This window comes from Oncorhynchus masou, chromosome 17, assembly GCF_036934945.1.
Source record: "Oncorhynchus masou masou isolate Uvic2021 chromosome 17, UVic_Omas_1.1, whole genome shotgun sequence".
Classification (NCBI taxonomy): Eukaryota; Metazoa; Chordata; class Actinopteri; order Salmoniformes; family Salmonidae; genus Oncorhynchus; species Oncorhynchus masou.
The window spans coordinates 16,835,938-16,861,164 of NC_088228.1; the positions used below are offsets into that span (position 1 = coordinate 16,835,938).

Below are 25,227 nucleotides of genomic sequence, written 5' to 3' on the forward strand. Positions count from 1 at the left end.
CTCAATGCATGCTCTTTAACCAATCGCTGCCACCCCCCCTCCCCCCAACTAGCATCAGTACTCTGGACGGTTCTGACAAGTACAAATATCTAGGTGTCTGGCTAGACTGTAAACTCTCCTTCCAGACTCTAATTAAACATCTCCAATCCAAAATCGTCTTCCTATTTCACAACAAAGCCTCCTTCACTCACGCTGCCAAACATACCCTCGTAAAACTGACTATCCTACCTGTCCTCGACTTTGGCGATGTCATTTACAAAATAGCCCCCAACACTCTACTCAGCAAAGTGGATGCAGTCTATCACAGTGCCATCCCACCACTGCGACCTGTCTGCTCTCGTCAGCTGGCCCTCGCTACATATTCGTCGCCAGACCCACTGGCCCCAGGTCATATATACATTTTTGCTAGGTAAAGCGCCGTCTTATCTCAGCTCACTGGTTACCATAGCAACACCCACCCGTAGCATGCGCTCCAGCAGGTATATCTCACTGGTCATCCCCAAAGCTAACACCTCTTAGGCCGCCTTTCCTTCCAGTTCTCTGCTGCGAATGACTGGAACAAATTGCAAAAATAGCTGAAGTTGGAGACATATCTCCCTCACTAACTTTAAGCATCAGCTATCTGAGCAGCTTACCGATCGCTGCACCTGTACACAGCCCATCTGTAAATAGTCCATCCAATCTACCTACCTCATCCCCATATTGTTTTTATTTACTTTTCTGCTCTTTTGCACACCAGTATCTCTACTTGTACATCATCATTTGCTCATCTATCACTCCAGTGTTAATGTGCTAAATTATAATTACTTCGCTACTATGGCCTATTTATTGCCTTACCTCCTCACTCCATTTGCACACTCTGTATATAGACTTTTTCTATTGTGTTGACTGTACGCTTGTTTATTCCATGTGCAACTCTGTGTTGTTGTTTGTGTCGCACTACTTCCCTTTATCTTGGCCAGGTCGCAGTTGTAAATGAGAACTTGTCCTCAAATGGCCTACCTGGTTAAATAAAGGTGAAATAGAAACATTGTAATAAAAAATAACAGAGTGGGTGTGAGGTTATAATGTCATGTAATGCAGTAAAGTTGAGATTCCCCAGAATGGCAGCAACACTACGAACGTGTTGTTTTTAGCCTGGAGGTGTTAGGCTAGGGTTAGGATGTATAAAAGGCTGCTTAATCCGGAAGGTATTAAGTCAATCCTATATTGTCTTCAGCCAAGTGGCGGTCCGGCACAAAGGCTATAGATTCATTTGACATTTTCCTCAATATTTTAAGAATGCTTTTACTGTGATATGATGTTATAGTTTCACCAATTCTTTTGGTCTGAAAAGGAGGCTGGAGTACGACTTTAAGGGCACAAACTATAGTTTTTAAACATATTTTGCCATCAAAATTGGTCAAAACAGTGGAAACATGCCAAGGGTGTTCAAGGGATACTTCAGTATTTTTTGGCATTGAGGCCCGTTATCTGCTTCGACAGAGTCAGACGAACTCATGGATACCATTTTTATGTCTCTATGTCCAGTATGAAGGAAGTTAGAAGTAGTGTTAGCCAATGTTAACTAGCGTTAGCACAATGACTGGAAGTCTATGTTAACATGGGCTTGCGAAACTACCTCTACCTTCCTTCATACTGGACACAGAAAAAGAAAAATGGTATTCATCTGACTCTGGGGAAGTGGATAAAGGGCCTCATTGCCAAAATCCTGAAGTATCCTTTTAATCAAAATGGTCAATAATGAATTAAAATGGTATTCATCTGACTCTGGGGAAATAGATAAAGGGCCTCATTGCCAAAATCCTGAAGTATCCCTTTAAATCCCAGCTCTGTCTGCTCTGCAGGTTGATGTTTATTGTTATGAATGTTGCCCTTGAGGCAGAGCTGAGAAATTTCCGCTAGATGGGCCAGCTGCAAAGTCACAATCGGCTATATCGTAAAAATTCATTTGAAAAAAGATGACTTTTGGCATAAAGGTAAATCAAATTTTGCCAACGTGTCAGGAGAAGTATGGATGGATTGGTGTGGCTTCACTAAACTTCCAGTTCCTCCATTGTTAAAATGCACAAAAGAAAACTTACCGTAGTTACTTTAAAACGGGTCTCTGCTGGATTAATATTTCAGGACAATGTGGTTGAGGTGCCTCTCAGATCATGATATGGAATTAAAGGAGCGGAGTAGCAAGACAGAAAGGATGGGACTGATTAGAGAAAAAAGAGACCAATACGACTTGAGTGGACCTTCTGTTTGTTGACCTTTCCTTTGACCTCTGTCTTGCAGGTGAATTCGCCAGGCGACGGTAATACTAGCGACATGCTTGACACCCTCCTCCATTCAGACTCTCACTCAGCCACCTCAGGGTCCATGGGTTCAAGGTCTAATGACTGTGGAACCTCATCTAGAACGTCTAACAGTGGAAGGTCTAATAATAGCAGGACTTCGGAATGTAGGAAGTCAGCTAGTGGAACGTCAACTCGTGGTGTATCTGGCAATGGCACAGGTCTGTACACACACCTCCCCTAGACCTTTTGTACGTTTGTAAGACATTTGTTCCTATCCCAGTCACTTCCACTGTACCAAACTTAACTCCTGTAACCGTATTGAGGGGTTTTTCCCATCTAAAACTGTAAAACCTATTATTAAGCATATTTTCTGAACAAGACTGGCAGGGACCATAACAAACATATGACAGAAGGACATGGCAGCAAGACATTACATTCAACCATTTGTTGCCTCATGTATAAAGCACTTGAGACTAGAACTCTGGTGATTCAAAAGTAAAATATCCTAACTCTGTTTTGTTATTCTCCCCCCCAAGTATGCAGCAGCCACACCAGCAAAAAGATCAGAAACTACTCTGGCAGCGTGGATTCCTCCCGGAACAGCAGCCGGAAGGTCAAAGGGCACTCCACCGGCTGCGATAGTGGGAGAAGCAGTAGTGTCATGGAGGTGCGGCCAATGGAGATGGAGCAGGGCCAACACGACAAGTATGTACTGCGGGACCCACCGTGTTTGGTCACCCCCAACACCGACAACAAGGTCATGTTGACCTATCAGGGTTCCCGAGTGGTGCAGCGGTCTGAGGCACTGCATCTCAGTAGTAGAGGCATCACTACAGACCCTGGTTTGATTCCAGGCCGTATCACAACCAGCAATGATTGGGAGTCACATAGGGCAGCGCACAATTGGCCCAGCGTTGTCCGGGTTAGGGTTTGCCCGGGGTAGGCCGTCATTGTAAATAAGAATTTGTTCTTAACTGACTTGCCTACTTAAAAAAAGGTTAAATTAATAATAATAAAACATCTTATGACCTCGCGGTGAGTTGGAGGAGACAGGAGAGATGCAGCTCGCAATGTGCCCTGGAGTAAGAGAAAGTTGTCTGTGGATGCAGATCTGGGGTCAGTTTGGGATTTGGGATGGGGGAGGATAAACTGATCCTAGATCTGTGACTACAGGCAACTTCTACCCAGGGCATGATGAGTGGCTGTGAATGCTGGGGTTCTAAATATTTGTTGGATATTTTTTGGTAGGCCATAAGAAAATGTTTAGATGGGACACAGCACTTTAGACCTTTGGGAAATACTTTCCTAGTACATTGCACTGTACACCCTTGTTGTTTCCCACTCCCTTCCCATATTCACCTGGCATGCTGAATTAGAATTGACCATTTGTGTTAAAAGCTTTGCTAATATTAAAGTCAAATTACAGTTCTGACTTATGTCCACCAGATGGGGCTTTCACACAAAGTCCCACAGTTGTTAGACAAGGTGGAATGAGAGGAAATGTGTGGTATCTTAAATGCTAGTTTGACTACTCTCCAGGTACCAGACACCCAATCTAGTTAACCATGAAGATCAATTATATCAAATTGTCATCTGATACCCATGACTCCCTCATACCAAATACACATTTTTCAACCACTAACCAGACCTACCTTTCCTGACACCCTAATGCACAATACCCAATTACCTGTATGTCCAATAGTATTCTTACTGTTTGAGTATCTTTTCCCTGGTGACATAGGTCCCATGGTTCAGAATACTGAGTGTGTATGTCCCTTGGCCTACTCAGGGGCATCGAGAGGTTGCTCAGAGAGGACAGAGAGAGGCTGCGTGGGATGCAGAAGAGTCAGCCATGCTTCACTGGGGAGCAGCAGAGGGAACTGGTAGAGGTCTACCCCTGGATGAGGAGTGGAAGGCTGCCCAAGGTCATGGACGTCAAGGTGAGCTCTCTCTTTCTCTTTACGGCTCTCTCGCTCTATTGCTTTCTCTTTTAACACTCTCTCTTTTTCTTCCTCTCTCTTTCCTCCCTCTCTCTTTTTCACAATCACTCTCTCTTCCTTTCTTTTTCTCCCTCCTTCTTTCACTCTCTCTTACTCTCTCTCTCTTATACTATGGGCAGTCATTCACGTTTGTCAAAAGCAAATCTAACATTAACTCACATAAATGTATGTGTGTGTTGTTGTTTTGTTTAGGCCTGTGTGTGCTTTGAGGAGGATGCTCCAGAGGCATCGATGTCTGAGGAGCAGCCTGACCTAGACATAGGAGACACAGGGACTGAGACAGGCGAGGTCAGCCCCTCCAGGAAGCCCGGCGAGGAGCCCTTAAACACAGACACCTGCCCTTGTCCCTCTTCTGGCCTTGGATCCTCATAGCCACATCCACACCCTGAATCCACCGCTGTTGATTGTGACATCAGCACTTCCTCCCAAGACTCGTTCTCAAGCGACATCAATTATTGACCGGGTCCCACCCTCAGACCAACAGCTGTCCCTGACCAGGGAATTACCATATTGGACTATCTAGTACTGCATGTGTCCTGCTGGTGGTACACACCTTTTCTACAACCAGCTAAACCGTATGGAAACTCTGCTACAGCCTGAGAGACCAACGGCCCACCTGGTCAATTCATTTTCTGTGTGTGAATGTGTGAGAGAGAGAAAAAGAAGATGTGATTGAGGTTAGGCAGGTAACCTAGTGGTGGACGGGTAGCCTAGCGGTGGGCAGCTAGCCTAGCGGTGGACAGGTAGCCTAGCGGTGGGCAGCTAGCCTAGCGGTGGACAGGTAGCCTAGCGGTGGGCAGCTAGCCTAGCACTCGGCCAGTAACCGAAGGTCGCTGGTTTGTATCAGCGAGCCGGCGAAAAATCTATCGAGGTGCCTTTGAGCAAGGCACTTAACCCTAATTCCTTTTGTAAGTCACTCTGGATACGAGCGTCTGCTAAATTACTAAAATGTCAAATGGGTGAGTTCCAGTGTGTGCAAAACACTGTTCTTTCAATTCCATCCATCTCTTTTCCTGTGTTGTTTCACTGATTAAAAGTAATGCTTTCACTGAAGTTTAAGACTTATAGTCTTGTTTTTGTGTTGATGGTAGCCAAGAATATGTAGTGGACTTGCTGTTTTTCAACTGTCTCTCAATATGAGAAAAAATATATATAATTTGAAGCATCTGTAAATGGTTGGTGAAATGTTTTTTTACCCCCAATGGTTATACCAGAGAATAATATCTGTTAGGAAAGCATATGTACAGTATATGTGTTTCTATGTTCTGAGTCTCACAATATAAATATAGGAAGAAACCAGCATAAGAGAACTAGGACCAATATACATGTGTTTACGGTGTGTTTACTGACATATTCAATCACTCCCTATCTCAGTCTGTTGTCCCCACATGCTTCAAGTTGGCCACCATTGTTCCTGTACCCAAGAAGGCAAAGATAACTGAACTAAATGACTACCGCCCCGTAGCACTCACTTCTGTCATCATGAAGTGCTTTGAAAGACTAGTCAAGGATCACCTCCACCTCACTGGCCACGCTAGACCCACTTCGGTTTGCATACCGCCCCAACAGGTCCACAGATGACGCAATCGCCATCACACTGCACGCTGCCCTATCCCATCTGGACAAGAGGAATACCTATGTAAGAATGCTGATCATTGACTACAGCTCAGCATTCAACACCATAGTACCCTCCAAGCTCATCATTAAGCTGGAGGTCCTGGGTCTCAATCCCGGCCTGTGCAATTGGGTCTTGGACTTTCTGATGGGATGCCCCCAGGTGGTGAAGGTAGGAAACAACATCTCCACCTCACTGACCCTCAACACTGGGGCCCCAAAAGGGTGCGTGCTCAGCCCCCTCCTGTACTCCCTGTTCACCCACTATTGCGTGGCCATGCACACCTCCACCACAATCATCAAGTTTGCAGACGACACAACAGTAGTGGGCTTGATTACCAACAACAACTAGACAGCCTACAGGGAGGAGGTGAGGGCACTCGGAGAGTGGTGTCAGGAAAACAACCTCTCACTCAACGTCAACTAAAACAAAGGAGATGATCATGGACTTCAGGAAACAGCAGAGTGTGCACCTCCCTATCCACATCGAATGGACAGCAGTGGAGAAGGTGGAAAGTTTTAAGTTCATCGGTGTACACATCAACGACAAACTGAAATGCTCCACCCATACAGACAGTGTGGTGAAAAAGGTGCAACAGTGCCTCTTCAACCTCTTCAAACTCAGGAGGCTGAAGAAATTTCGCTTGTCACCCAAAACCCTGACTAATTTTTACAGATCCACAATCGAGAGCATCCTGTCGGGCTGTATCACAGCCTGGTACGGCAACTGCTCCTTCCTCAACCGCAAGGCTCTCCAGAGGGTGGTGTGGTCTGCACAACGCATCACCGGGGGCAAACTACCTGCCCTCCTTGACACCTACAACACCCGGTGTCACAGGAAGGCAAAAAAGATCATCAAAGACAACAACCACCCAAGCCACTCCCTGTTCACACCGCTACCATCCAGAAGGCAGGGTCAGTACAGGTGCATCAAAGCTGGGACCGAGAGAATGAAGAACAGCTTCTATCTCAAGGCCATCAGACGGCTAAACAGCCATCACTAACTCAGAGGCTGCTGCCTACATTGAGACCCAATCACTGGCCACTTTAACAAATGGATCACTAGTCACTTTAAACAATGCCACTTAAATAATGTTTACATATCTTACATTACTCATATCACATGTATATTCTGTATGTTATACCATCTATTGCACCTTTCTTATGTCGCTCGGCCATCGCTCATCCAAATATTTATATGTACATATTCTCATTCACTCCTTTAGATGTGTGTATTAGGTAGTTGTTGGGGATTGTTAGATCACTTGTTAGATATTACTGCACTGTCGGAACCAGTAGCACAAGCATTTTGCCACACTCGCATTAACATCTGCTAACCATGTGTATGTGACCAATACAATTTGATTTGATTTGATAATGTGTTTGTTTTTGAAATGTTTAATTGACAGGGTTCATAGTACAGTGTATTGGCTGACTAAAGAGTACAGTTGGTAGGGGAGGCTTATAGAGAAGGTGCTTTTTGTTCAACATTTTCTTTCTAGCCTGTGATTGATGGTTTGACCAAGCTTTGAGGAAAGAGTGTCCTATAACACTGTTCTCGGATCAGCTTTCCCAAACACAAAGCATCCTGTTATAAGCTATCAGGCTTGCTGGCCTTGAAACAGTGTTTAAGAACACACGGTAGTAGCAACACTTTCTGCATTGTAATATGGCTGGGATAGTTATTGGGTCTAAGCATTTGTCAGGACTCCTCCTTTGTCTAATTTTTTTAAAATATTTTTTTATTTTAAGCACTGGAAACACACATTGTCTACCTGCATTTTTCCTAATGATTTCTTTACAGTGCGTCTTGTATGTCTCTGTATTTCTGTATTTATTGTGTTGTTGGATAGTCACTTTAAAAAGTGTAAACACATTGGCTGTGTTAATGTGTTAATGTTTTGAAATAAAAGTCAAACATTTTAACATTGAAATATATTTACGCTTCTAGCCTACTCTTTGTGAAAACAATAATCTGACATAAATGTAATAAAATCAAGTTGGTAACATACATTTATTTCATCCCATATGTTAGGATACCTTTTTCGTGTTTGTGTGTATTCATGATAAGGCCATTGTGGAAATACTTTCAGTGAAAATACGATCAATATTGAAGGATATCCCAGCAAGTTCTCCTTCTGATGTCAACAGCTCCTAAAGCTTTAGACCAAAGAGCCATTTTCATGTTTTTCCCGAGATCAATTCATTGCAACTCTTAAGTGATTTCAGTTCTTAATTAATTAGGTTAATTTCGGTAGATGGTGTAATGGACCATTAATGGCACGTTCTTAATTTGGGAGGACCTGAATGACTTGAGCGGTTACAGAAAATGGACCGTTGGTGAAATGATTGGCCATAAACTCACTTCACTAACTGTTCGAATTGAATGGCAGTGTGGCATTTCAAAATAGGCCTATCAGCCAAAATAGGACTATTAACCACCGCATGTTAGTTATTCCACCTTTTCCTGCAGTATAGAACATTTCATTCCGATTTGCCTAAAAATGTAAGTGGAGAGGGTCAAATAAAATCCTAATGCTCGCGACCAAAAGCCCATGGCTAGATGTTATCAGTGGAAACTGGACAGGAAGGCAGACAGACAGTGGGAGAGTTGGAAAGATTTTTGCACGACTTTTAGTAGCTTGGATCAAAGCGGCCACGGTCATTCACATGCCTCGCCGTTCGCACCTCTCCCAATTTGATGATCAGGTGTGAATCTGGACAGTTTCCCACCTGCGGTGATGGTCACCTCTGGGGTTCCGCTAATCTGGAGTCGGCTACATCATAAACTGACAACAAACAGTCTGTGAATGTCTCCTAATAATGTGGATTTCAGGTAAAGAATTAATATACAATTCATTATAGTCACCTTGGCTAGGCTATATGTTATAGAGAAGGTGTTGGATTGTTGATGTGTGTTATTTAAACGCTAGCTAGGGTACTCTTGCAAAAGATAATTATAACTTATCTTTAAACTTTTTTTCACATCATGCATGAATATGTATTCGATTATACAATGAGAAGAACAATTATCATTGGAATAACGAAATAGTCTTTAGAAAAACATATTGTTTATCGTCTGTGGTTTGGAAAACTAAGAGAGGAATAACAGGGTCTTAACATGTTTATGTTGGTGGGAGTTGAGACGTTGCTAGTATATGGAGGTGTCAGAAGTGACACTTAGGGACATCAGAGAAACTTCCAAGGTGCCACTAGGTCGTCCACTGAACCCGAGGAGAAGCGCTTACATATTCAGCGTAGGTATCTGTGGTGGGCTGTTGGGGGTCTGTTGAGATCTTTCATGCTCAAACAGTGTACTTCTTCAAAGATTACAACACATGTGCTAGTGCTTTCTAATTTTGACTGAACGGGAGGTCATATTATCTGAGGTCATATTATCAAAGATGGTGGATAAATAAAGATGTCTTACTTGGAGTCTCGGTTAGTTGGGGGAAAAAGGTCACAGTTCTGGTCTTCTTCAGGGTGGCTCTCTGTGTCTGGTCTGCTTAGTTCATTGTCTGGATATGAACCAGAAATAAATAGGGAGTGGGGTGGCTCACTTTACGTGTCTTATATTACCCCACACAACCTCGAGGTGAACTAACATCTCATGATATTGACATCTCCTTGGCATATTTCAAAGAATCAAAGCGGTCAGAATATCAATGAAGGCCCAGCCATCAAATGAACCAGCTGTCAGATCTCACACTGCATTGTAGAGAAGCCCCAAGGCAGACATTCTCACCTCATAATGGCCCACTGGCCCAGCTGTGCTAAAATAGGACTAAATTAAAACTTCCAAGCCTACCTTCACACACAAATGGCATACAAATGTTCATGTATGATTCAGATCTTAAAAACAATGCTACCAGTGTAAAGCTGAAATGTGATTACTGTGGAATGACTGTTTGAGTTTAGCAGGCAATAATTTTTGCCATTTCTGCTCCCTGTTTTAGAAGTGTGCTATGCAGTAGACTTCCTTGAATGGATCGATAGTCTGAACAAAAATATAAACGCAACATGTCAAGTGTTGGTCCCATATTTTATGAGCTGAAATAAAAAATCCCTTAAAGTTTCTATAAGAACAAAATCTTATTTCTCTAAAATGTTGTGCAGAAATGTGTTTACATTCCTGTTAGTGAGCATTTCTCCTTTGCCAAGATAATCCATCCATCTGACAGGTGTGGTATATAGAAGCTGATTTTAAAAACATGATCATTACACAAGTGCACCTTGTGCTGGGGACAATAAAAGGCCACCTTAAAATACGAAGTTTTGTCACACAACAAAATGCCAGATGTCTCAAGTTTTGAGGGAGCCCTTTTGTGGGGAAAAACTCATTCCAATTGGCTGGGCCGGGCTCCCCAGTGGGTGGGCCTATGCCCTCCAAGGCCCACCCATGGCTGCACCACTGATTGACTGATTTCATTAAATGAACTGTAACTGAACTGTAACTCCGAAAATCTCTGCCATTGTTGCATGTTGCGTTTATATTTTTGTTTCGAATAAATAGGATAAACTGAGTCCAATATGAAGAGAAAATGCTTTTAATAAAATTAACTAAGTCAGTGTTTGACAATTTATGTCTGAAATGAGATATGGACATGACATAATCAGGCACAAACACTTAAAAAACGGTGTTATTACAATGTTACAGACTAATGTTACAACATTTATTTTCCTCAACCTAAACATATAAAATAATTTACATATTACTATGTGTGGTTTAATGGGACAGGTTATTTTCTATACAGCCATACTATTAACAATTACATATTTACATCTGCATTCAGACCTACTGTACCCTCCCTTCACTGAAGGTAAATAAACCACCTATATCTGGCAAAAAGACATCTCAGATCTATAACAATGTGGAATTATTCAAAGTTGAACTATTACATACAATTAATTCATTAAATAGCTTGAATACTTATTAGTTGTTCAAGCGCATTATTAGAATGGTTCAAATACAAAAAAGAGCTTTTTAAAATGATGCCACCTCTAGCCTATTTGCAACACTTTGCATTGCCAAGTGAAGTTACAGTGTCCCACTTCACATGCTTGTCCTACAAAATCTCTCATCCAACACCCTAACAACATTCCAAGGAATTTGATCTTCAGCATTACAGAATAAAACCCAATATACAAGAACTATTATAGGCTATTCCTCTAGTACAGGACAGTTGTAGGCCTCATTTGGGGCTCTACCAGGGTCTCCACATGGACTCGGAATAAGCCGCTGTGGGCATGTTCAGAACATTCTGGTTCTCAGCGTCCACAGAGATGTGGTTCTGCTCAGAGTCAGTCTCCTCCAGATCCGAGCACAGGTCATCGCTGGAGGTAGTGGAGGGCGCCGGGGAGAGGGCTGAGGAGCAGCCGCTGGAGATGCTCTTTCCCCCAGGGGAGACCAGTGCTGCGTATATGCCCTCAGAACTGGGCCAAGTGCTGTTACTGTTAGTGGAGCAGTCTGTCATGATATCTTGGATCATCACCTGGAATTTGTCCTCGTCGTTTAGGGGCATACATTCGAGGAGGTGGTTCAAGAGCTCTGCCGCAATGGTCACATCAATTCCAGGGCAGTTGGACACGAAGGTGTGCACCTCATGCATGCACTGGATGTAGCCCGCAGCAAACCTTTCGCGTGCCTCCCGGTTCACAGTGTCCACCTCTGACAAAGCACAGACAGAAAGGTACATTTATAAGAATCTTAATTTTATCACCCTGTTGCAGGAGAACATTACTGCAATGCATGACATGTAACACATGCTGTGTATTTGAGGTTTAAAACAGATTCTGAAGTTTGTTATTAACGCTTTGAAATTTCAGACTTGAATCAACCTCTACAAAAATGTCCATTAATTATAATCCACATAATTCACATTTCCTGTTGCCGCTGGATTATGTTCCTGCTGTAGCAAACTGTCTTAAATTAAGATCCTACATATGTAGGCCTACACACTACTTTCCACTAGTTGTATGAAATGTCCACGTGCATAATACCATGGCGTGCATAAACCTAGCCTATGGGCCCATCTTACCTTGTGCTCGGCTTTGAATGATACTCTCCACTCGTTTCACAGTCATCTCCAGCACTTCGGCGTTCTCCATCTTTAATTGTAACTGTGAATGTCAGATTGATCAAATGTAAATAACTGGTTTACAATGTAACGACAATAGGCTACACGAAGAGAGGGAGAATGTCAGATAACGTGACATAAAATGTGCAAAAACGTACATCTGTGTCTGCGAGCAGAACTCGGAGTTCTTGCAAACTTTCATTGATGCGAGCCCGTCTCTTTTTCTCAACCAACGGTTTTCTGGTCTGAAAAAAACAAACATTGACCGCACATGAATAAATTATATTAAGTTACACTAAATAACACTCAATACACAACAATCAGCGACACTTTGGCCTACCTTTCTGTCCACTTTAATGCCATAGTATTCACCCTCGTCTCTTCTCAGTCCGTTTTTATTATTGGGAGTGGGGGCCATGTTGGAGAAGTTTAACCCAGACACTGCCAAAAACGGAGGGTTGATAAATCCACACGACCGTTACACACCGTGAATGGGACAGATGGCCTCTGGTCCCTGTTGCAAACAAAGCCAAACTGTACTTGTGCAGACGGGCACTTGATTTGTTATGCAGCCTCAAGCGCAACGATAGTGCCAGTAGTAGGTATTTATAACGCCTCACCCAATTTACATGTGAATAGAGGGGCTGACTACGCGAGCAGAAGATTGTTGAGCGCAATGCGAATCAGCCAATCGCTGGTCCAGCATTTTGTCCTCTGAGCGCTATGGCAGTTGTGGGCAGAGAGAGAGAGAGAGAGAGGACTTGGCCGTAAGAGGGCTATTCTTTGGCTTGTGTCCCGGCCCGAAATAGTTTATTCTTTCATAACCCATCATTCTAGTAGTGCTCCTGAGACCAATATGTTTTGAAAGAGATGGAATGAAATGATGATTAGAAATAGCAAAGAGACAGTATTTTATCGTCAACTTTAAAAACAGCATTATAGGCCTATAACTTTACTTAACACATAAAACCAATATTTATTGAATTAGCAAATATAAAACGCTAAGAAAAAAAAATACCTAAAGGATCATTTTGAATGTGCCCTATAAATGTTTTATATCGTAGGCCTACTCACCATACCTTACAACTCAAACAAGCACTGAGCCTTGTCACAACCAATTGCCAAATGCCATTAGCCTCTTGCAACAGTCACAGACAATTCTCATGGTATGTCATTAGTCACCTTTACGTGTATTTCAAGTTTAATTATGGGCCATTGCATAGGCTGTCCAAAGTTTAGGCCAATTCTAACCCAATCCAACACAATTAACAGAATGGGACATTAAATCAAATCAAAGTTTATTTGTCACGTGCGCCGAATACAACAGGTGTAGACCTTACAGTGAAATGCTTACTTACTGGCTCTAACCAATAGTGCAAAAAAGGTATTAGGTGAACAATAGGTAGGTAAAGAAATAAAACAACAGTAAAAAGACAGGCTATATACAGTAGAGAGGCTATATACAGAAGAGACGCTATAAAAGTAGCGAGGCTACATACAGACACCGGTTAGTCATGCTGATTGAGGTAGTATGTACATTTATATATGGTTAAAGTGACTATGCATATATGATGAACAGAGAGTAGCAGTAGCGTAAAAGAGGGGGTGGGGGGTGGCGGGACACAATGCAGAGAGCCCGGTTAGCCAATGTGCGGGAGCACTGGTTGGTCTGCCCAATTGAGGTAGTATGTACATGACTATACATATATGACAAACAGAGAGTAGCAGCAGCGTAAAAAGCGGGGTTGGGGGGGCAAACACAATGCAAATAGTCCGGGTAGCCATTTGATTACCTGTTCAGGAGTCTTATGGCTTGGGGGTAAAAACTGTTGAGAAGCCTTTTTGTCCAAGACTTGGCACTCCGGTACCGCTTGCCATCAAATCAAATCAAATATATTTATATAGCCCTTCGTACATCAGCTGATATCTCAAAGTGCTGTACAGAAACCCAGCCTAAAACCCCAAACTGCAAGCAATGCAGGTGTTGAAGCACGTTGGCTAGGAAAAACTCCCAAGAAAGGTCAAAACCGAGGAAGAAACCTAGAGAGGAACCAGGCTATGAGGGGTGGCCAGTCCTCTTCTGGCTGTGGAGATTATAAAAGAACATGGCCAAGATGTTCAAATGTTCCTAAATGACCAGCATGGTCAAATAATAATAATCACAGTATTTGTCGAGGGTGCAGCAAGTCAGCATCTCAGGAGTAAATGTCAGTTGGCTTTTCATAGCCGATCATTAAAAGTATCTCTACCACTCCTGCTGTCCCTAGAAGGTTGAAAACAGCAGGCCTGGGACAGGTAGCACGTCTGGTGAACAGGTCAGGATTCCATAGCCGCAGGCAGAACAGTTGAAACTGGAGCAGCAGCACAGCCAGGTGGACTGGGGACAGCAAGACGTCATCATGCCAGGTATGGTCCTAGAGCTCAGGTCCTCCGAGAGAGAGAAAGAAAGAGAGAATTAGAGAGAGCATACTTAAATTCACACAGGACACCGGATAAGACAGGAGAAGTACTCCAGATATAACAAACTGACCCTAGCCCCCAGACACCTAAACTACTGCAGCATAAATACTGGAGGCTGAGACAGGGGGGGTCAGGAGACACTGTGGCCCCATCCGATGATACCCCCGGACAGGGCCAAACAGGAAGGATATAACCCCACCCACTTTGCCAAAGCACAGCCCACACCACTAGAGGGATATCTTCAACCACCAACTTACCATCCTGAGACAAGGCCGAGTATAGCCCACAAAGATCTCCCCCACGGCACAATCCAAGTGGGGGCGCCAACCCAGACAGGAAGATCACATCAGTGACTCAACCCACTCAAGTGACATACCCCTCCTAGGGACGGCATGAAAGAGCAGCAGTAGTAAGCCAATGACTCAGCCCCTGTAATAGGGTTAGAGCCAGAGAATCCCAGTGGAAAGAGGGGAACCGGCCAGGCAGAGACAGCAAGGGCGGTTCGTTGCTCCAGAGCCTTTCCGTTCACCTTCACACTCCTGGGCCAGATTACACTCAATCATATGACCCCCTGAAGAGATGAGTCTTCAGTAAAGACTTAAAGGTTGAGACCGAGTTTGCGTCTCTTACATGGGTAGGCAGACCATTCCATAAAATTGAGCTCTATAGGAGAAAGCACTGGCTCCAGCTCTTTGCTTAGAAATTCTAGGGACAATTAGGAGGCCTGCGTCTTGTGACTGTAGCGTACGTGTAGGTATGTACGGCAGGACCAGATCAGAGAGATAGGTAGGAGCAAGCCCATGTAATGCTTTGTAGGTTAAACCTTGGAATCATCCCTTGCCTTGACTGGAAGCCAGTGTAGAGAGGCTAGCACTGGAGTAATATGATCACATTTTTTGGTTCTAGTCAGGATTCTATCAGCCGTGTTTAGCACTAACTGAAGTGTATATAATGCTTTATCCGGGTAGCCGGAAAGTCGAGCATTGCAGTAGTCTAAACTAGAAGTAACAAAAGCATGGATTCATTTTTCTGCATAATTTTTGGACAGAAAGTTTCTGATTTTTGCAATCTTACATAGATGGGAAAAAAGCTGTCCTTGAAACAGTCTTGATATGTTCGTCAAAAGAGAGATCAGGGTCCAGAGTAACGCCGAGGTCCTTCACAGTTTTATTTGAGACGACTGTACAACCATTAAGATTAATTGTCAGATTCAACAGAAGATCTCTTTGTTTCTTGGGACCTAGAACAAGCATCTGTTTTGTCCAAGTTTAAAAGTAAAAGGTTTGCAGCCATCCACTTCCTTGTCTGAAAACACAGGCTTCTAGCGAGGGCAATTTTGGGGCTTCACCATGTTTCATTGAAATGTACAGCTGTGTGTCATCCGCATAGCAGTGAAAGTTAACATTATTGTTTGTCTTCAGGAAGGCCTTTTGTCCAGATGGGAAAGGGCATTGTGGAGTGCAATAGAGGTTGCATCATCTGTGGATCAGTTGGGGCGGTATGCAAATTGTAGTGGGTGTAGGGTTTCTGGGATAATGGTGTTGATGTGAGCCATTACCAACCTTTCAAAGCCCTTCATGGGTACAGAGGACGTGAGTGCTACAGATCTGTAGTCATTTAGGCCAAGTTTGAATTGGAAAATGTGCCACATTTCATTCCAGTCCTATTTCAGTCTTGAATAGGCTAAAGGAATGTCTTATCTACATTGTAGTCTATCTGTTCATCCTTGGGCACATGGGCTCCATCCATGCTTCTGTTTATTGAGAAGTGTACAATTAATTTTAGATAATATTGCTTTCTCTCCATTTGTGATCTATTCCTCTCTACAGATCTGACAGACATACAGACATTGCATACACTGCTAGAGAGGTTGTATTATCTCATATGAATAGTTCATTACTGCTCAGTTGGAAAATGCACATATGATATGGCCTTTATAAGAATAAAACAGCCCTTAAACCAAATAAAGTGTTACCACAACTTTTTCCACAGTGTGACATCACACCTTATATAGTTTAGGTCAGTGTATCAATTACTATACCAACTGAATTTTGCTCTGCCCGGAGATCCCCTAAAGTACCCCCTCATGTGTATTTTACCAGTAAGCCTATGGTCTCAAGAGTCTTCTCAAGTACCCCTGTGGATGGGCAGAGTACCCCCAAGGGTCCTAGTACCCCTGGTGGGAAACCCTGTTTATAAATGTGTGGTTACATTCACATACTCTCACATATCCAATTTCCCGTCATTAAAGAGATAATTTGAGTATCACTCCTGTATATGAGTATCATTATAGACTTCCGGAATATCAGAGCCTATTGAGGAAAATCAGCAGAGAAAAAACGATAAAAATAAGATAAGGAAGTTATACCCATATCTGGTGCAAAACTTCAAAATAAAAGTCCCTGAACGAATCTCGCAAATAAACCCCTATTTCTGAATCGAATTCATGCAGTGAATTCAGGTGCAAAATTGTTTTTAGTCCAGAAATATCGATACAAACATCAATCAAATTATTATAAAACATAATAACATCGACAACAGGTTAATAAAAGCAACATGTTGATCAAGCCATATGGATGTCGACTCTTACTTTGAAAAGCGATTGGGGTCGGATTTTTTTCCCAGTCCTACACAGAATTGTTCGTCACAGCTACGCTCATCTGAGGTCAGAGAGGAGCCTGATACGACGGGGGCGAGAGAACAGTGCAACTATATAATCTACCAGTGTCGAATGAGGAAGTCAGTGTAGTGAAAAAGATAAAACATACAAAGATGGTGAAGATAACTTTCCAGCCGATCACGGCGCAGAAACCAGAGAAGGAGCTCGATGGAGACAAAGCCGAGATTCTCATGCCCTATGAACACGTGAGTTCAGCGTCTCTTTTCTTTGTTCCATGATGTATTGACAGCGTTGGGGTAAAATAGGGATGTTTTGCTGACCAATGCAATAATTAGATTATATCAGGGCTATGTTTTATTATTTGCGTTATAGTTCAATCGTTCACTATTTGTTCATGTAGCCTAATGATTGCGTTGATGTAAATTGCAAAATATATTAAAGTCCAAAAGAGCCCATAACATCAGTTGTAGACTCATTTGCATATAGTAGGCTACCAGGATATCATTTAGGCTACTGTTACAGTATCATGTGTTACTACTACTGTTATTAGAAATTATACACTGCTGCTGTGAAAGTGCTGGAAACACGCATACAAAGTAGCCTAACCTTTTTAAAATCGATACAAGCTGGCCAGCGAAGCCCGAGGATGTTGACATTACGTCACCTTGTGAGGCTAGCTGGGGACACTGCAGATAACTCGGTGTGCAGCAGACGTAACCACGACTCGTAGGCTGGCTATCCTAGACCATGCTACTCGAGCAATTACTATGTTAATTTACAACTTCCAAGACAACACGTTTTATAGGTTGATATTGGGAAGTTGAATCTTCTCGACAGTCTGTAAATTGTGCAAACAAATGGGGACGTTATCGCTGCGTTATGGTTACGTCACCGAGGTGTTTTTCCCAGCAAATCCATCAGGTAGCGCGTAAGGGGCAGTTGCGCTGTTTTTAGAAATAAGGTGCATGTATTTCAATATTGTAGTGGGATTTCCTTTCCTTGTGTCATTGCCCTCATCTATGCAGTCTGCACTGATCTAAAAATACTTCCCAGGTGCAATATGCTAGAAGAGGAGTCATACTTTGGTTGGCGTTTATCTGTTCTCTTCTTTGAAATCGGATAAAGGAGATGAGGAAAGGAAGTGACACTTGTTGAGAGAGTCATAAGAAATATGCATTTGGTTACAGCTGTCAGGGAGCTGCTAAAAGGGTGGCCATACTGCATTTGCATAGAAAGCCTCCCACACTGTTGTGTCTATGAAGCTGCTCAATATGTTAGCACTGACATCACAGTTGTAGGTCTGTCTGTCACTAGAGTGCACCTAGATGGGATATTGTCAGGCAGGCTAATACAATTCATAGCAAATCTGAAACTTATGCTGAACATTGAATTGTATTTCTGCAAGTGACAGAATACATGCATTTACAGCTTTGCAGTTGAACTGTCAATCTAACTGTAGGAGCTAGATAACTCTACCCTCCTCCATCAGATTCAGAAATGGTCAACATTGACTTGCTTATGACCCCCAAATGGATGTGAGTTTATAGGCTCTAGAAATTAGGCTGTATTTCGCTAGTCGGATTAGTTAGCTCAAGTAAGATCGAATCTAGATCTGACATAGAACTACACTGAACAGAAATATAAACGCAACGTGTAAGGTGTTGGTCTCATGTTTCATGTTTCATGAGCTGAAAAAAAATCCCTTTTAGTTTCCATATGCACAATAAGTTTATTTCTCTAAAATGTTGTGCACACATTTTTTTTTTTAATATCCCTGTTTGTTAGCATTTCTGCTTTGCCAAGACAATCCATCCACCTGACAGGTGTGGCATATCAAGAAGCTGATAAAACATCATGATCATTACAAAGGTGCACTTTGTACTGGGGACAATAAAAGGCCACTTTAAAATGTGCAGTTCTGTCACACAACAGGGGAAGGGGCTAATATTTCTGTATGTAAAACTCATTCTGGCCCACCCATGGCTGCACCCCTGCCTCGTCATGGGAAATTCATAGATTAGGCCCTAATGCATTTATTTAATTTGACTGATTTTATTTATATGAACTTTAACTCAGTCAAATCTTTGAAATTGTTGCATTTATATATTTTTGTTCAGTATACATCTGTTTGGCAAGTCCCAATCTGAAGGTGTGAGATCGTGTACCTCAAATTAATGACATGGTTATGATTTTGACGTCATGTAGGGAGGTGGGAGACTGGGGATGCTCGTAAAGGAGACGTGTGGATACCAAATCTGTATGTGTGTGTATAAGGATTATTAATACCAAATCTGGCTTGAGATTCCACTTCCACGCAATCACTGTGATCACTCCCTCCCACTGGAGGTGTGTGTGATGTAACGCTGTCACAGCTACAAGTAGGGCATGTGGAAGTTGAATCCTAAGAATAGAACTCCCAGACAACCGTGACAGCCTCCCTCGCCATCACTAGGCATGCACAACGCAATCTGCCTCATCCCTTTTGATCCTCCATAGTCCCTAGCAACTGTGTGTGGGTACCGTTTCTAGGTGGCGAGTAGTGTGTCGCTAATAGCAAACAGATTGACGGTAGGGCTGAGAGACTGGGGGTGGGCAGTTGGGATGACAAGGCATCTTCAGCATCTCTAGCCTTCAGCCTATATTATGAAACAGATTTATATCTGCTCTGATCAATGTGACTATCTGCTTATCTATTACCACCAACATTGAGTGAAACGGAAACTGCTCTTTCATAGTGGGAGCATCTTGCTGATGAATCAAATTTTATTTGTCACAGGCGCTGACGACAACAGGTGTAGTAGACCTTATTGTGAAATGCTTACTTACAAGCCCTTAACCAACAATTCAGTTCAAGAAATAGAGTTAAAAAAATATTTACTAAATAAACTAAAGTAAAAAAGAAAAGAAAAAGTAACACAATAAAATTGCATAACAAAAAAGAGGTAATATACAGAGGGTACCAGTACCGAGTAAATGTGCGGGGGTACAGGTTAGTTGAGGTCATTTGTACATGTAGGTAGCGGTAAAGTGACTAAGCATAGATAATAAACAACAAGTGGCGGCAGTGTAAAAACAAGGGGGGGGGGGGGGCAATGTAAATAGTCTGGTTGGCTATTTGATTAATTAACTCTTAAGTTGAATAATTGTATCTGACATTGGCCTGTCAGTCTGACCTGTGTATTGTTTCTTTCTCCAGGAGGAGCTGGTTCTTCCCCTGAGGCCAAAGCAGTCTCATCTGAACGGGCTGTGTTGTCTCACCTTTGGCCTGGTGGTCTTCATGTCAGGACTGGTGCTGGCCTCCATATATGTCTACCGGTACTACTTCATACAACAGGTATACTACTATACTGCACCACTCTGCACTCCACTATACAACTACCACTAGTACCTCCTATTTTATACCACAGGTCAGATATTATACTATTTTTGCATACTACCTTACAACTATACTACTTTATACTACACTATACTACTGCACAACTGCCAGTAGTAGCTACTATTACATCATACCTCACATGTTCAATCATACAGACATATTGGTTCTGATTGAAGAAATGATGCATGCTATAGATATACCACAGATAGATATCCCCATGACTATACTAACCCTGTTCTGCTCTGTTCTCCCTCTGTGTGTTCTAGATTCCTGAGGACAGCCTGTTCCACTGCAGGGTTCTGTATGAGGACTCTGTGTACGCCCCCCTGCATGGCAGACAGGAGCTGGAGGAGAACGTGGGCATCTACCTGGATGACAACTACGAGCAGATCAGCGTGCCCGTGCCCCACTTCGGAGGGAGCGACCCCGCAGACATCATCCATGACTTCCAGAGGGTGAGTCATCCCTATGCCTGTCCCACACACTCATTGTGTAGTGTGACACAAGGTGGCCATTTTGTGTCCAAATGCTCACCCATTGGTATACATATGAGAATAGGATTCTGGAGGACATGTCTATTAGGGTCAGTGGTCGATAAGGCAATGAACGTTTACGTGATCTTTTCTGTTTGTTAGCATACTGGAGTGAAAATAAAAATTTAATTGTATTTGTCACATGCGCCGAATACAACGCATGTAGACCTTACTGTGAAATGCATACTTACAAGCCCTTAACCAACGATGCAGTTTTAAGAAAATAGAGTTAAGAAAATAATTACTAAATGAACAAAAGTTGTTTTTTTATATATATATATATTAAAAAAATATGATTCATGTTTTGTTGTCATTTCTAATTCCAGGGTCTGACTGTGTACCATGACATTGCCCTGGACAAGTGTTACGTGATTGAGCTCAACACCACCCTGGTCATGCCACCAAGGAACCTCTGGGAGCTGCTGGTTAACGTCAAGGTACGCTATTGTGTTATATCTGGGTTAGGTCTGTCAGAGGAAAACTGTTTGTGTGTGTGGCTGTCCATCAGAGGGACAGTCTGCCCATGCATATTTATTATACAAAAGGACATTGTAGCCATGTGTACCGTCTGTCCTGTGAAGGTCATTGTACTAACGGAGGGTTTCCAACTGGCGGCACGCGGGCCGAACTTGGTATACAGTAAAAAATGAACATGAAATCGGCTCCAAGTGATTTTAATTTAAGTAGTCTGTTCCTAAGTAGTCCCATGCATAATAGAGAGATATGACATGATCGTATACAAATGTAAGCAAGGTTTGAAATGATTGTTTTAGTCAAACATTAAATCTGTTTGGGATTCTTGTGGTCAATTTTCAGTCTACATATTATATGTAATTATGTTCCGGGCCCCCCGAACATCCGCTCAATAAAAATCAGTTTAGTGGCTGAATCTAGTTGATGATCCCTGTACTAACGTGTGTTTGTGTTTCTCTCCCTCTCCAATAGAAGGGGACTTATCTGCCCCAGACCTACATTATCCAGGAGGAGATGGTGGTGACGGGGAGGGTGAGGAACATGAGACCGCTGGGGCCCTTCATCCACCGGCTCTGCTACGGCAAAGACACCTACCGCCTCAAACGCCGACGCGACGCACGTCGACGTAAGTACAACACACACACCAACAACACATAATTTTTCCTTCTGTCTCACACATCCACATAAACTTTCACACACAGATGTCCTTGTCAATATGAGATGCATGTAAGTACTAGGTCATCAGTTAGGCTCTTCCTGTCCTGCACAGAGGAGAGGATAACAAAGGGTCATGTGTTTCACTGTAGTCACTGTGTCTGTCTGAATCCATGGGCTGGCTGACTGTCTGGTGACACCCCTCATCACAGAGGAAACGGAGATGGCCAGATCCATATCGGTGCTTCCTGTGCTGGCTCAGAGAGAGAGAGAGTGAGAGTGTGTGGGCTCTGCCAGGCGCTTGCCTCCCACTGTATGAGTTCTAAGTGACCTCCATGCACAGATCCTTCTTGATCACCATGTCAGAACCATCGTGTGTGTGTGCATGTGAGTCATTTTTCCAACACACCACGCAGGTCCAATGATCAGACAGCGTGCGTGGGGGAGGAAGTGATGCGTAGTAGTGATGTGCTCCATGAGCCTCTGTGATTGGCGAGTTGTAAAACCAGAGCATTGATGTAACATGCTTCCTCTGAGCACATATATGGGCTGACGAGCAACTACATTGATCCAAGATGAGGCTGGTACTGGTAGTCATGGTAACAGTGAGGTAGGCAGTGGGATCCCCCTCAACTGTTTATATAATGGTTATTAGGTACCTACTATGTTGACATATGGGGAGTTACCTCTGTAACCCAGCAAAGCAATAGCACCACAGATATCCCAAACCCTATGGATCATATATCATAAGTATAACATCATTGAACATGACACATAAAACTGTTTGTAGGCTTACCTCTCTTCCATTCTTCTCTCCCTCCTCCAGGCATCAACAAGCGTGAGGCGAGGAACTGCCACAGCATCCGTCACTTTGAGAACACCTTTGTCGTTGAGACCGTGATCTGCGACAGGTTCTAAATACTGAGAAAGAAGATGGCAAGATGGACACCCTACACCACCAAGCCCACTCTGAAACCATACCTCGCGCATCCCTTAGGCTTTATATTGCACTTTAAAAAGCATGTGTTTGTCCAATAGTTTTTTTATTTGAATGTTGTTTTTTTATTCCTTTTTTGTCCCAAGTTGAATTGCTGTTTACTGCTCTGGTGTTGTTTCTATTATTTGTTTGTTTTTTGTATTCCAATGATCTGTATATTTCGATAATGTCGGTAATGCGATGAATATGTAGCTTTTTTGTTTGGGATTTCATGTCATGTTGTTGCACTGATGTTTTTTATTTGTATCGATTTGAAGTCGACGCCAGCATAATCAGATGAGTTGTCTTAGGTTTTTACTTCAATCGATTCAGATTGTGTTAGTCCTTTCTGTATAGTACTTCTAACCCTGTGCAGTGTGTGACAGTGAGGAGAATTGGGCGTTACAATGCTGCGTGTGTTGTGCACACACACATGTTTCTATTTGTCTCTTGGTTCAACCAAATGAACCCATGATGATGTCTTGTTTTGGATGTCCAGAAATACCGAAACATACCTCATATATTTTAGATGTTTTTTTCCGCCTGCAATTTAAATCATCAATTGTTTGTGTATGTATTCTGCATCGTTCCTATAAGCAATATATACTGTATATGGATTTTTCTTTGATTTCATATTCAAATGTGCACAGATTTTTATCTGAGCTTCTTTTGTGATTGAATGATAATTTCTTTATGGTTTGTCCCTCTTGTGGTATCTTCCACTGGTTGACTCTCTGGGTCTCACATGGCTTTAGACTGTATAAAGTAGCAGTGCTTTGGACGGGCCAACGGAACCAAATTTATAGTCACTAACGCTATGTTGAGTCCTGAGTGTGTAACTTAGGCATATATAGATTACCTACAGATGTAGCCTCTTAATTTGATCAAGAAGAACATTCCTGAAATGTAAAACTTGTGTATTTGAGGTTTAAAAAAGGCTTCTGAAGTTTGAAATGTCAGACTTGATTTTCCCTTACAGAAAATGTATCAACACCTACAAAAACATATAATCTACATAATTTCTATTTCCTGTTGCTGCAGGATTATTTTCTTTCTGTAGCAAACTGGCTCAAATTAAAATCCTACATCTGTACATTTGGATAGGTTTTAGAGTTGAACTCTTTCGTTGTGTCTTTCTGGCTACGTCCTGATTCTGAGGGGGAGTGTGCAAGTGCACACTTCAGGAGAAGGGTGGAGAATTAGATGCAGCCGCCCTCTTTCTCCTGTCTTAATTAGTGGGATTGGCCTCTTTGTCTGCAGTTGAGTCCTTGTAGCCGGTCTCTATTCCCACTATCCAGACTATCTCTCTATTGCATGCCTCTCTCTCTTAACCTTTTTTTTTTTACAATCGATCTACTGTATGATATAGAGAAATTCTGTTGCTATTTTAAAGGGGACCTACTGTATGATATAGGCTTTCATGATCTGTCCCCTTCTGACTCGCCATGCTGTACAGTCATTTAGCTTGTAATAGCTTATCTTACTACCTAATAAATAAACATGTAAAACATCCTTTCTTTGATTTTTCATTGTGTGTGTGTGTGTGTGTGTTTTAGACAAACAGAAATAAACTTAGAATACAAAGGATATCATGGGTACCAAAATCTACAATGTTTCATATTTCTCTTTAAAAAAAAATACAATTTCCGCAAAACACCATTAACTCAAGCACAGAAGTCAAACCAATGACCAATAATCATCGAAAATTACATTGCTACATTTCAACTACATCTCCCTTCAGAGGAAGACATTCAAGAGCTTTATAAAAAAAAACGTTCTAAAACATAAACATGTATATAGACCGAAGCTGTAATGTAACTTGTAATAGACATTTGGTGCATGAATTATGTATCTAGGACACTTCAGGGATATTAGTGACATCTCTCTCCTGCCACACAAACTGCACACACTCAACACAAGTAAAAAAATAAATAAAAAAAAATCCCCACAACATCCAAACATGACAGAAGTCAATTTCACAAGGGAAGCGATACAGTACAAATGAGTGTGCTTCTTATGTCAACATCCTACCAAAGTAATTTCCTGACATTTGACGTATCACACGCTTACACAAATACAGCATGTGTAAGAACAACTTAGCATGCACCATGTTAACACGTTCATGACAATCTACAGTATATTATATAATAATACAGTG

The 25,227-nt window shown here is 42.4% G+C and overlaps 3 protein-coding genes across 3 annotated transcripts in view; 2 read left to right on the plus strand and 1 right to left on the minus strand.

The window, feature by feature from the left end:
• The window catches only part of LOC135558622 (period circadian protein homolog 2-like), a 33,100-nt gene extending 25,263 nt beyond the window's left edge, over positions 1-7,837 (plus strand). Inside the window, exons 18-21 of the mRNA XM_064992563.1 lie at positions 2,284-2,503; positions 2,822-2,990; positions 4,075-4,225; positions 4,478-7,837. Of these exons, the coding sequence (XP_064848635.1) occupies positions 2,284-2,503; positions 2,822-2,990; positions 4,075-4,225; positions 4,478-4,657 (720 nt within the window). The 3' untranslated portion in view covers positions 4,658-7,837. The remainder of the gene's footprint in view (positions 1-2,283; positions 2,504-2,821; positions 2,991-4,074; positions 4,226-4,477) is intronic.
• A 2,593-nt stretch (positions 7,838-10,430) lies between these two features.
• On the minus strand, positions 10,431-12,685 carry LOC135558168 (transcription cofactor HES-6-like). The gene is made up of 4 exons (XM_064991905.1): positions 12,317-12,685; positions 12,135-12,221; positions 11,938-12,019; positions 10,431-11,567 (listed from the first exon to the last, which is right to left on the minus strand). The coding sequence occupies exons 1-4, from the start codon at positions 12,392-12,394 to the stop codon at positions 11,104-11,106; spliced, it is 711 nt and encodes a 236-aa protein (XP_064847977.1). The 5' UTR covers positions 12,395-12,685; the 3' UTR covers positions 10,431-11,103.
• A 4,389-nt stretch (positions 12,686-17,074) lies between these two features.
• Positions 17,075-24,581, plus strand: LOC135558626 (integral membrane protein 2C-like). The gene is made up of 6 exons (XM_064992564.1): positions 17,075-17,301; positions 20,253-20,390; positions 20,699-20,887; positions 21,292-21,402; positions 21,911-22,064; positions 22,920-24,581. Exons 1-6 carry the CDS (start codon positions 17,209-17,211, stop codon positions 23,009-23,011), a joined length of 777 nt encoding a protein of 258 aa, XP_064848636.1. The 5' UTR covers positions 17,075-17,208; the 3' UTR covers positions 23,012-24,581.
• Positions 24,582-25,227: the final 646 nt, after the last annotated feature.